Below are 12,257 nucleotides of genomic sequence, written 5' to 3' on the forward strand. Positions count from 1 at the left end.
GTAGACAATTAAAAATAAATTAAATTTAGTATCTTTAAATCTTTATACAACAACTAAATTTGTAAAATTGGTTCATCTTTGTGCACAGCTAAGGAAAAGTAACTGAAGAAAGGAAATATTTTACTTAACTTTTTAATCAACCATATTTTGATATATAAATTAAATAGGTAAATGTACAGTCTTTGGTTAATGATTCAGCTGAGAGCAAGATGATCATGCTATGTATATATATCAGAAATTCTGCTTATAGGTACAGTTTAAATGTCATAAATAATTTAAAATATTATGTAACTGAAAAATAATTTTCTGTAATATTAATAATTTAGTCATTTACACTTGCTGTTTGGACTGATGAGGGACTGTGAGTCTGAAATGCATTTCCTATACTAATAAAGCATATATTTTTGCACTTGATCTTTAACTCTTCATCACTTAACCTACAAGATGTGATAAGTGTACAATTAACCAATTTTGGACTACATCAGGAAGCATTAACCCAGACAAGAATTGAGAATATTTATGTAGAATGTTTCTTGTGATTATGAGAAGTTAAATTTAATTGAAAATATTTTGACAATTGAAAGCAAATGGCTTCTTGAATTTAGGTTTGATGCATGTTAATGGATGTATGAAAGGGAGAATCATCTTTTTCCACGTGTAGAAGAATTAATATTGTTATTATATACATTAAAATTTCAATTTAGGTTTCATGCAAATATTTAAATTTCAATGTTATGGTACATGTTTGTTCAGAGAAAAATATTTAGTAAAAAATTCATTTTGTATAGATTTCTAAACCTGATTTTCCAGACACAATAAACACACCATTATGCTATTCTTAAAGACTGTTCCAGTCAATAATAGTAAAATAGTTGTTAAATGAGAAAAGCAACAGAGTCTGAATTACAGTTTTTACAGTAATGTGAGTAATTAAAATGAAAATAAGATGAGATCTGTAGGTAATTATGTTTAGTTAACACACACAGGATGGTATATATATTTGTAAGTAAAGCATGTATTGTAGTGTTGTATTCAATTACGTTATTTCAAAAATGGGTATTAGTTCTTTGTCATAATGTATAATAATTTAGCACTGAGTAAATTGGCTTTTGGAATTTGCTTATTCAACAGTAAAATGCACTCATTCACATAAATTTTATATAAAAATATATAGTTTATTACTAAAACATTAGATTCATTTATTTTTTGTGAAATACATACAATTGACCACGTCAGACAAACTTGGAAAATATCAACATAACAAAATATTTATTTTAAAGACATAAAAGAATGAGGAGTTCAATTTACAAAGAATAATTAATGAGGTTGCTTCCAAGAACAATGATTTTCTGATAGAATTGTTTAAATTTGAAATACAATTTCAAACTTTTCTACCCTTTATTTATTATATTTAAATGTATATTGAATTTTATATAAATTTAGGGAAACAAATAAACAAAACAATTTTTTTATTATTTTTTAATAAAATGGAACAGAATTAAAATTTTGTAAAGCTCTAAAACTAAATTACAATTATGCAAATATAAACATCACAAAGCCTGATAATTATATTAAAGCCAAATGATTGCTGAATTAGATTGAGCTATATTACTGCTACTATTAATAATTAAATGCTGAGTAATTTGGCCTAGAGTAAAGTTTAGCAAAATTTTTTAAAATGACAATATGTATGTTGCATACTATGATCAATAAAATTATTTTTGAAAAAGCAATTAGTTGCTGGCAATTTCTTAGGTTTATTGAAATTTCAAAAAGTTAACAATCAGCAACATTCAATATATAAAAATGAGTTAAAAGAAATCATTTTAAAATCTTGGAATAAAAGTGACAGTAATATAGAAAACAAAATTTATGGAATTGATAAATTGAAGCTGTGATAAAGCATAAAAAGGTCAAATAAAATATTGAAAGTCACTTTGGAATACATAATTTCAAACTTTTTACTTTGTTCAGAGGTTATAAAAGAAATTAAATCTATTACACGCCTTTAAAGTATCCAGCATACTATTAAATTTTCATAAGAACGTTTTCGATCACTTTTAGAGATCATCTTCAGTTACCGATTAAAAAGAACAAACAAAATTCGAATTTAAAAGATCGCAAGTTTCGTTCATAATGACGTCATCACTAACGTGAAATATTAAAAATTAAAAAATTAAATAATTAAAAATTAAACAAATCAAATAATTCTAGTTCCCGTGTGTAAATAACTTAATGGTAAAAACAAAATAAGATGAAAATGGAGAGAAGCGGCTAGAAGTGAAATTACGTCATATCCGTTATATGGAAAGACTTCCAGGCGGTTGCTAAGCTGTCCGAGTCTCTATGATTATTGCAGTGTTTGCTGAGGTGCGCCTTGTGTATCTCCATTTTTTCTATGTGTTTTATAGCTTGTGTTGATCTGGTAGGTTTAATAATCTCCGCCTTGTCCCAATAAATCGTCACGTCCTGCTCCTTGGCGAATGCCGCCAGTACCGTACTATCAACGTTTTTATTGACTGCGTATTTGTGTTCCTCGATCCTTTTTTTCCAATTTCTCATGGTAGCCCCTACGTACACAAGGTCTGAGTTGAATCTCTTATCTCTCAACAGTATCGAGTAAACTTCTGTGAGGGTGTCGTATCTAAATCTTTCCTTGTCGTTTCTCAAAAGTTTATAAACTGTGGGATTACGTCTATAAACTATGCGGATATTCCTTTTTCTGGCTACTTTCTTAGTGACCTTAGATTTCTTAGATTCAACTCAGACCTTGTGTACGTAGGGGCTACCATGAGAAATTTGAAAAAAAGGATCAAGGAACACAAATACGCAGTCAATAAAAACGTTGATAGTACGGTACTGGCGGCATTCACCAAGGAGCAGGACGTGACAATTTATTGGGACAAGGCGGAGATCATTAAACCTACCAGATCAACACAAGCTATAAAACACATAGAAAAAATGGAGATACACAAGGCGCACCTCAGCAAACATTGCAATAATCATAGAGACTCGGACAGCTTAGCAACCACCTGGAAGTCTTTCCATATAACGGATATGACGTAATTTCACTTCTAGCCACTTCTCTCCATTTTCATCTTATTTTGTTTTTACCGTTAAGTTATTTACACACGGAAACTAGAATTTATTTTAATTTTTTAAATTTTAATATTTCATGTTAGTGATGACGTCATTATGAACGAAACTTGCGATCTTTTAAATTCGAATTTTGTTTGTTCTTTTTAATCGGTAACTGAAGATGATCTCTAAAAGTGATCGAAAACGTTCTTATGAAAATTTAATAGTATGCTGGATACTTTAAAGGCGTGTAATAGATTTAATTTCTGATTTGTTTGTTCCAGTAAGCATTTCTTATTAGGTTATAAAAGTAATAATGTAAATTAAGATAGCAGTCGTAGAATAAATTGTTTTGTAAAGTTTTGTAAAATTTAATAACAACATTAAGTGACAGAGCAATTTCTTTGTTTACATTTTTCAATCATTATATTTGGTTTAATTAAATAGTTGTGATGACAAACTTTTCCTAAAGATTATTATATAGCTTAGAATATAGTTCTGTATTTTTAAATGCTTTGAAAAATTTTAATCTTTAGATGTTGGTTTCATTTTGTTATATATTTACATTAATAATTATTTGCTTGTCAAAATAAAAATAATTTAATTTATTATTTTAAAATATAATCAATTTAAGAATATTTTGAACACACTATATATCATTTTATGATTTGTCTATAATAATTAAATAACTATATAAAAATCTATTATGAAAATTTTACAAAATATTTTAATGGATAAAAAAAATAGTTTTATTTATCAATATGTTAGTTTATTTTTAAATTATTGGTTCATTTTATAAATGTATTTTTTTTAAATATATGTATGTGAGTATTTATTTAGTAATAGTTTGTTAATTATTATGTGAATATTTTAAAAATTTTGTTTTAGTACATAAAATAGATTCTAATAACAACATACCTAATACATTTATGTTCTTTTTTTGTATTAATAGAATCTTATTATAAGGTTAGAGGCATGTGTGTGTCTGTTTCTGTGTGTCCATGTTTTATTAATGTGTATAACTTAACATTTTGAGTAGAAACTATTAATTATTTTTTTTTAGAGCTTGGGTTGAAAGGAATCCTGTTTTACTTGCTACTATTGTTTATACATACCTTCGCCTTATTGTGGACCATGGATGTCAATCTTTATTAACTTTAAGGCAACGAGAAGTAGACTTTTGTATTTTATTACTAAGAGAAAGGGTAAGAATTTAATAAGTAAATAATGTTTTATATTAACTGTAGACATTTGATAATATTTTCTTCTACAGAAGTTATTTTTAAAAATATTTTATTGGTAATATTTATTTTCAGTTGTAAAATGTAGTAACCAGATAAGATCTTTAATATAGTATACCATGTTTACTTGCATATAAGACAAGGTTTTTATTCATTTATCACAGCTTCAAGTTCCTAGGTCGTCCTGACACACAAGTGAAATAATTTTTGTGAATTGTGTATTCACATTTTTTTACCAGATGCTCATCCTCTTGTATTTAAAAACATAAATATTTTATCTGGGTCATTTGAATCATTCTTGTATATTGTCAGGAGTAAAGATGATGGGCAATAGGAAAAGCAAAGCTTTTGAATTGAAATCCAGATTGAAATTCCAAAATCACACAGGAGCCTGATATAAGTTTTAGTCCATTCCCATGTGAAAACAGATGATTTATTCGGAAATCAGAATTTGGAGAAACTCATAAGTGTAATCAGTGGAGAGTGGATTCAACCGTTAAGAATTGGGAAATAAGGTTCCTGATTGTCTGGCTTTATGTGAACAAATTATGTTGTCGATTTTATGAGATTTTTCCTTAAAGTTTAAAATGCCAGTAATTTTTGCGGGACAATGTGAGCATTTACGTTTATTTGATATTTCACTTGTGATTAAACAAAATAAAATTAGAATTGTATTAATAAATCTAATTTTCTTTTTGGTCTTGAAAGTCACACCTTGTCCTATATGTGAGGTCATCTTATATGCAAGTAAAGACGGTAATTTTAAAACAGCTATAGCATACATTATTAAATACATTTTTATACTAGAAGTGAAATGCAATTTTCTGAAATGATATGAACTTTTTACTTCTCTAATGAATTTGCTATTATTTGTAGTTTTATTACAAAATATGATTCAGCTAATTCAGTCTGCCAATAAAAAATTTCATAATTGAGTGATTTTATGTTCTGTTAATTAGGATGAAGTGTCATACATTGTTTAATGTCTTTAATTGAATGTTATCTTGTATTTGTACAATAAAATATAAAAAAATAATGTTATTTTTCATATGATTGAAAATTCCAATATGATACAAAACTTATTTTAAATATTGAAAATGATTTTTTAAGAATGTAAACATATTTATGTAATACAGTACATTAAATAAGTAATAATTAAAAGTTTTAATTGTACAGAAAAATTTATTGAATATTTTAACCATCTTCAGTTACCTTCAGTTAACTATAGTATTTGAATTAATATAAATAGGTAGTTTAATATTATTTCTTAATAAAATATGTATTTATGTTTTTGTAGTTTGTTGAATGTATGATGATTGGTCGAGATTTAGTGAGGCTGTTACAAAATGTTGCAAGGATACCGGAGTTTGAAAGGCTATGGAAAGATATTTTATATAATCCTTCATCTTTAGCATCAACTTTTACAGGCAATTTATTTATTTATTAATAATTTAAAATTAAATTTTAAGCTAATTTATTTTTATTATAAACAATGAAATATTAATTTAATTTAACTCCTTGTTCCCCGAATTTTCCCGATCAAATTGAAATTAATGATTAAGAATAATTAAAAATAATTAAAAAATAATAAAAACGAAAAAAAAACGAAAGAAATGTGTTAATTTTGAAGAAAAAGCTTCAAAGTACAATTTCCTTTTTCTCGCCTATCCGCGAAATCTGACACCGATGAGTCATTGTTTACACAGCTGGATGACCTTGAGAACAGCTGGTGTCGTCTTTCGCGGGACATTCTCATGAAACTCTCGGGAGGAGAAGGGTAAAAAGTAGGGTGAATACTAGATGGTGGTATATTTCTAAATATTTTTTTAAAATTACGATTTTAATTGATATTTCCGACCCCCGACTTAATTTAACGTAATTATAAAAAAATCTATTAATTAAAAAAATTAAAAAACTATTGGATGTTGTTTTTGACATCAGAAAATAGCTTTAAATAACTTTACCGAAGTAAAATGGACGCACTAGAAGTTTAGAAGGATGAATGAAGTTCCATAAAAAAATCCCATAAAAAACAATTAAGCGTTAATTGCAGGTCATTAAAGGTTAATTAAAATCGCAATAAAATTTTTTCGCGCGGGTAAAAATTTTTCAAAAAATTTGGAGACAGAAAACATTCCAAAGATCAAAAAATTTTTTTTCGGGTCCCAAAGTACCGTTTTTTTTTGTAACGCTATGGAATTTTGCCCGAGTTATCTCGGGTTTGGACGTCTATGCACGTCAATGGTCGTTAAGGGAAATTAATATTAATTAATTTATAAGTTAATGTTTTAATGCTATATATGATGTATAATTGCAATTATTTTATAAAAATTATATTAAAATCATTAAACTTAAACTGTTTTTTCACTCTATGTTAAATTTGTGAGACACATTCTATGTTCTACAAATTATCAATTATAGAAAGAGCTTATTAATATTTTTAATTAATTCGACATTTTTTAAATATTAAACCTTTATTTGAAATATCAAAATTTTTAGAGGCTTAGAATTAAAGTTTTACAGTTATATTATGTTTTAATTCTAATGCTATAATGTAATGTTAAATTTAAAATTATATTTTAAATTCCACTATATTAATATTATAGTCATATTTACTTTTTATATAAATACAAAAACATATGAAATGAATATAATTTTATTATTAAATTTTTTATTTTATTACGGTATATAAATAATAATAGTTTTGTCATGGATAAAATTGTTTTTTTGTTAAATTATTAGAATAGATTGTGTCAAAAACAATAAATTAAGTTTCTTTCTTGATTAAAATATTGACATTAAAAAAAATGGACTGAAAGTTTAAATTTATGTGATTATACATACATACATACATACATAACAAAAGAATCTAAAAATATAGGTATTCCTTACTAGCAATGATTTTCTCAACTGCCAAAACTGTGGTTTTGAAATAATTCAATTTCTGTCAAGAGTTGACTTAACCTTTTCAACTCAACCTTTTCTTTTATTTGGTATTATTTCCCTTCCTTGTATAAATTGATAGTACTGTGCCATGCAAATGTATGGAAAAATACACCACTTATGTGCTTATTTTTGTTTTATTTTTTTCCCTATATCAACAAATTGGGATTTATGATGCCCATCAGCTTTTTTGAGTGGAGCTTGTGTCCTAGCAGAGCTGATTAGAATACACTTGATTTGCTGTTGCTGTATTACATTATTTCATTTATCTATATGTTATAAAATACTTCTCTTATAGCATGTTTATAAATTATACTTTATGCAAATTTCTTTCTACATATGATAGTTTTCAAAGCACATTTGCAAAGAGGAACCTCACAGCATGTGCAAATTGTCTTTGTTCTTTTTTATTTTGTTTTTTGTTTGTTTTCTAAACATCATCTGCATCTTCTTCATGTTTCACCTTTCTTAGGTAGATGGTTCTCCACATTGTGCATGTATTTAATGTGTTTTGGAGGTCTTCCACTTTAACTCATTCACTTCACTGCTGCAGTTTCTTAACTCATCTGGAGATGGCTTTCTGCTACTGTTGAGGTAAAGGTTTTGAATAGAGTGTTTTTGTAGTTTATTTTCTTGTGTATTATCCATTCATTGAATGCAAACAGAAGCAAATGATAAAATACCTGTTTTGCCACTAGCTGAATTTTCTATTGTAGTCACACTGAGTTACCATTTGATAACACAAGTTTGCACTCGCCATACTTGCATTATAGAATATAGCTTGTGGACAACCTCCACCAATTGCTTCTGGACAATCTCCACCCTTCTTATCTGTCTTCAGCTTCCTCTTGATGGTATTGATGATTTGGCAGTTATTCATAAACTTTACACCTTTCCACTTTATAGCAAGCATACCATTCTGTGTGCAAGAAAAACTGCTGCTTTCTTTCAAGTTTTTCATCTAGAATTGATGTATTTTTTTGTTCTTGTTGAAAGTCGTTACACAAGTAAATGGGAGTTCTTCAATCAGATGAACACTCAAAAAAAATTGTCAAAGCACAGAGCTACATCACATTTACAAATTCCTTCTGCAAGTTTCAATACAACTCTTTTATGTAAACTTTCTTTATCAATGACTTTCTACCACAATACACATTCAAATTACATACATACCTTGTTGTTGATTTACATCTCAGCCAAAGTTTTATCTTCCTTTTTGAAGGCATAGGCATATGTTATTTCAGGGTGGATTTTTCCTTAAACTTGGTCATACTCTCATCAATACTTTAAAAGGACTCTGTCTGTACATTCTAGAAACTCATCTGTATAGTATATTTTACTTGAATTTGCTGGTTTTTTTGGATTATTTATGTATATATTTGAAAAAAGCTTTAGGCATCTGTCTTGTGATATTGCTTTTTTTAGGGCTTTGTTTCCTATTGATGACTTCTCAGACCAATAGGAAGTTAAATCTGTTTGATGATTGTGTGACATGACTAATTTTGTTTTCAGCACAATTTTCATTTTACTAGAGTCAGCATCTGGCATGTGACACCCTTCTCATTTTATTGGTATACTGACTGATAAAAGTAATAAGACTCTATGGAAAAATTGAAATGACTTGGACTTGTGGTTTATGTTGGCCATAATAATATATGGTCTGGGTTAAAAATTAGATGTCATACTAGACCAAAACATAATTAAGAATAAGATAAGTAGAATTCAATGTGCTGACTTGGGTATCACTTGATGAGTGCAAAGTATGAATGATCTTCATTACAACTATCTTCATAAATGGCTGTCATAATAACTTTTTGAGAAAGATGAGCTATCTGTAAATCAATTTTCACTGTAGAAGTGAATAGGAACATAATAGTCTACTGGGACATAATAGTCTTAAAAGAATGTATGCAAATACTACTGATGGAATACACTTGTCTCAATGCACAATGAAGTAAACAATAATTCGGATAATATTAGTAATGAAAAGTTATTTCAAAATAAAATGAAAGCGGATGTTCCACAACCTTCAAAATTGTTCAATTTCCTATGTTAAAAATTAGATTGTTGATGCTCTAGAACTAGAAAACCAGGATTTGTCAAAATAAAAAGCTTCTAGCTTGTGGCTATATTTGTAATTGTTAATGTTGCCAATCCAAAATATTCAGAAAGACTGAAGCAGTACAAAATAATGCAAGTAAGGGATTAACAAGTATATTAACCAACTAAAAGGGCTTAGAAACATTTATTGGGACATAAATATCACAAGAGAACCAAAAGAGTTAATGTATTTTAACTTTAAATGAGAATTAGAAGCATTATTGAAGCCCTATAAACAAATCTAAAAAGATTAGAAAAACAAACATTCTATTCTTAGTTTTTTCTTTTTTTTATAAGATTGTAAGAAAGCATTATCACAGTCTTCTCAACTAATTTGAAATACTTTTAGGTTTTTATTTTATATCCTATGATTTAGAAAAGTTTTAATTTTTCTGTTGAATTTTTGATGTAAAAGTAAATATTTTATTATTCAAAGTCATCATTTAAAAATATGAATAAAAATTTGATAATTTGAAACTAATACAATATGAAATTATTATTTTAGTAATAAAAGTATAATTTTAAACAGATTAAAAGTTTAAATGATATGTTAAATTGAAGCAAAATTGTCATCAGACTGATATAAAAGCCTTCATTTTAACTATTCTTATTTTAAACCCTGTAATCATTATGAGGGCTTTTTTCAATATCCATTATGGGTTTGACCAAGCCTGCAGTGGGTAGCTGGGTAATGTGGGACAAGGCCCAGCATATCTGAGACTGTGACCACTCATAAAAATTTTTGGAGAGTTGCTTGCTTGGATTCAGTTGTAGACTGACACCTTGATGGTTTCAATGATGTGGCTATCCAATAGAGAAAACTATTAACCTCTCTTTCCATTAAGTTTGAACAATGCTTTGTTTCGTTTTATTTCTTATTATATCAATGTGGATCAGTTCGATGTCAGTTGTATAAATGTATAAAAATATGGAAACTCGAAATACAAAATAAGATAATATAAGTTGTTCTATACTGAAAAATTATGATTGCCTTTATCTAATGCTATTTGTAAATTAAGCTTTGAATTCAGTTAATATAAAGAATGTTCTTTTTTTATTTAATGTATTATTTAATCATCATATTTAACATTAAATTGCTTTATCAAAAAATGTTTAATTTTAATGTAATGTTTTAATTTTATTTTTAGGTGTTTTACAATTATTACAATCTCGAACTTCTAGAAGATTTCTTCAATCAAGGTTAACTCCTGATATGGAAAGGAAAATATGTTATTTAACATCCCAAGTAAGTAAAATTTAAATGAATGGAGGAGTCCTGGTATATCATACATGAATAAAAATGATTTTTATTTGAATAAAAGCTACAATTAGAAAATTTATTTATTTTAATAAACCAGAAGTTATGGAAAGAATAACAAATTATAAGAAAATAACAAAGAAAGATTTGACATACAGTAGAATAGAAACATTGAATCCAGATTAGTTTTATTAGTCATATACATAAAAGTCTTTTGTATACATAATAGACACATTGTTATAAAAGAATGAACATGTATTTGAGAATGTACTACTATTTACAATGATAAATAGCATATATTGTTGGTACCTTTTATAATTTATTATTATAATTAGTGTCTTTACCATAAAAGTTATGCTTTATATTTCTGAAAATCATTAGTCCTAACTTTGGTTAACTTTTACTCCTTAGTTTTTATTGTATATACTTTGGAACAAGAATATTTTCATAATTATTTTCTTTTTTAAATTTCTCATTGAACAATGCATTTGAATAAATACATGACATTGTGAAATATCAAACTACTTTGGATTGAACCAAAGAAGTTCATATAAATCAAAACAAAATTTCTTTAATATTTGATAATGTAAATTTATATTAAACTTATTAATTAAGCAAAGTTATTTAAATTATAGCATACTGGATTATTTGTTTGAAATTTTCAGATTAATTTCAAAAATTCTATAATATAATAAATAAAATAAGTTATTCAAAATACACATCTATAATTAGAAAAGTTCTTATAATATTAACTGTAAATAAAAACATTTTATTTAATAATAATAATTAATTATATAAAAGTATGTTTACTTAATATTACATCATATCTGAATTCATAAAACATGAATAGATAAAATCAATAGTTTACTTATAAAGACTAAAAAGTAGTAATAAAAAATAATGATAAAAAGTAAAACTAATTAAAATTATGACTTTTATATTTTTGAACGAATAGTAAAATTATTTTATTTAAAAATACAAAAGTGAAAATTTAAGCTTTGCATGATTTGCATAATTTGATTTAGATTGTATCAAGATTTTATTTTCATTGACAAGTTATGAAAGTACAATTGAAATAGTAAACAAACACACACACAAAAAAAAATACAAGCCATACTTCAATTTTTTTCAAGTTTAACTTCATCATCAGGAAGATGATGAAGTTAAACTTGAATAGAATGACAAGGTTGTACAGGAGGGTCTAATGATGTGTTCACTTGTTTATAATCGATCAGCGCCGCCGTAACTTATCTGTTACAATTCCCAGACACGCACCTGTTATCAAAGAGTTGACCGTTACGATTTGACCGTTACGAGATTGACGGTTGCGATTTGCGCTGATCGATTATAAACAAGTGAACACATCATTAGACCCTCCTGTACTTGAAAGCACTCAAAGTTGCTTCCTTTTTTTTATGTTTGCTGTTTCAGTTGTATTACCTCTTATAAAGCATATTCATTTAAATTTATTTTAATGGCATTTTTCCTTTTGTAACTTGATTAAACAGTTTAATATTCTAACATATTAATTTTTAATTCTATATATATATATATATATATATTTTTTTTTATAGGTGAAATTTGGTCAACAAAAAAGATATCAAGATTGGTTTCAAAGACAGGTAAATCTTTAGTAT

At 26.7% G+C, this 12,257-nt stretch overlaps 1 protein-coding gene across 2 annotated transcripts in view; it reads left to right on the forward strand.

The window, feature by feature from the left end:
* The window catches only part of IntS3 (integrator complex subunit 3), a 111,885-nt gene that overhangs the window by 40,078 nt on the left and 59,550 nt on the right, over positions 1-12,257 (forward strand). For both annotated transcript variants that reach the window (XM_067282891.1, XM_067282892.1), the window contains exons 7-10: positions 4,142-4,283; positions 5,617-5,746; positions 10,511-10,608; positions 12,195-12,242. In XM_067282891.1, coding sequence (XP_067138992.1) covers positions 4,142-4,283; positions 5,617-5,746; positions 10,511-10,608; positions 12,195-12,242 — 418 coding nt within the window. The remainder of the gene's footprint in view (positions 1-4,141; positions 4,284-5,616; positions 5,747-10,510; positions 10,609-12,194; positions 12,243-12,257) is intronic.

The sequence above is a fragment of the Centruroides vittatus genome, unplaced genomic scaffold, assembly GCF_030686945.1.
Source record: "Centruroides vittatus isolate TY-2023 unplaced genomic scaffold, ASM3068694v2 contig_971, whole genome shotgun sequence".
NCBI classification, from domain to species: domain Eukaryota; kingdom Metazoa; phylum Arthropoda; class Arachnida; order Scorpiones; family Buthidae; genus Centruroides; species Centruroides vittatus.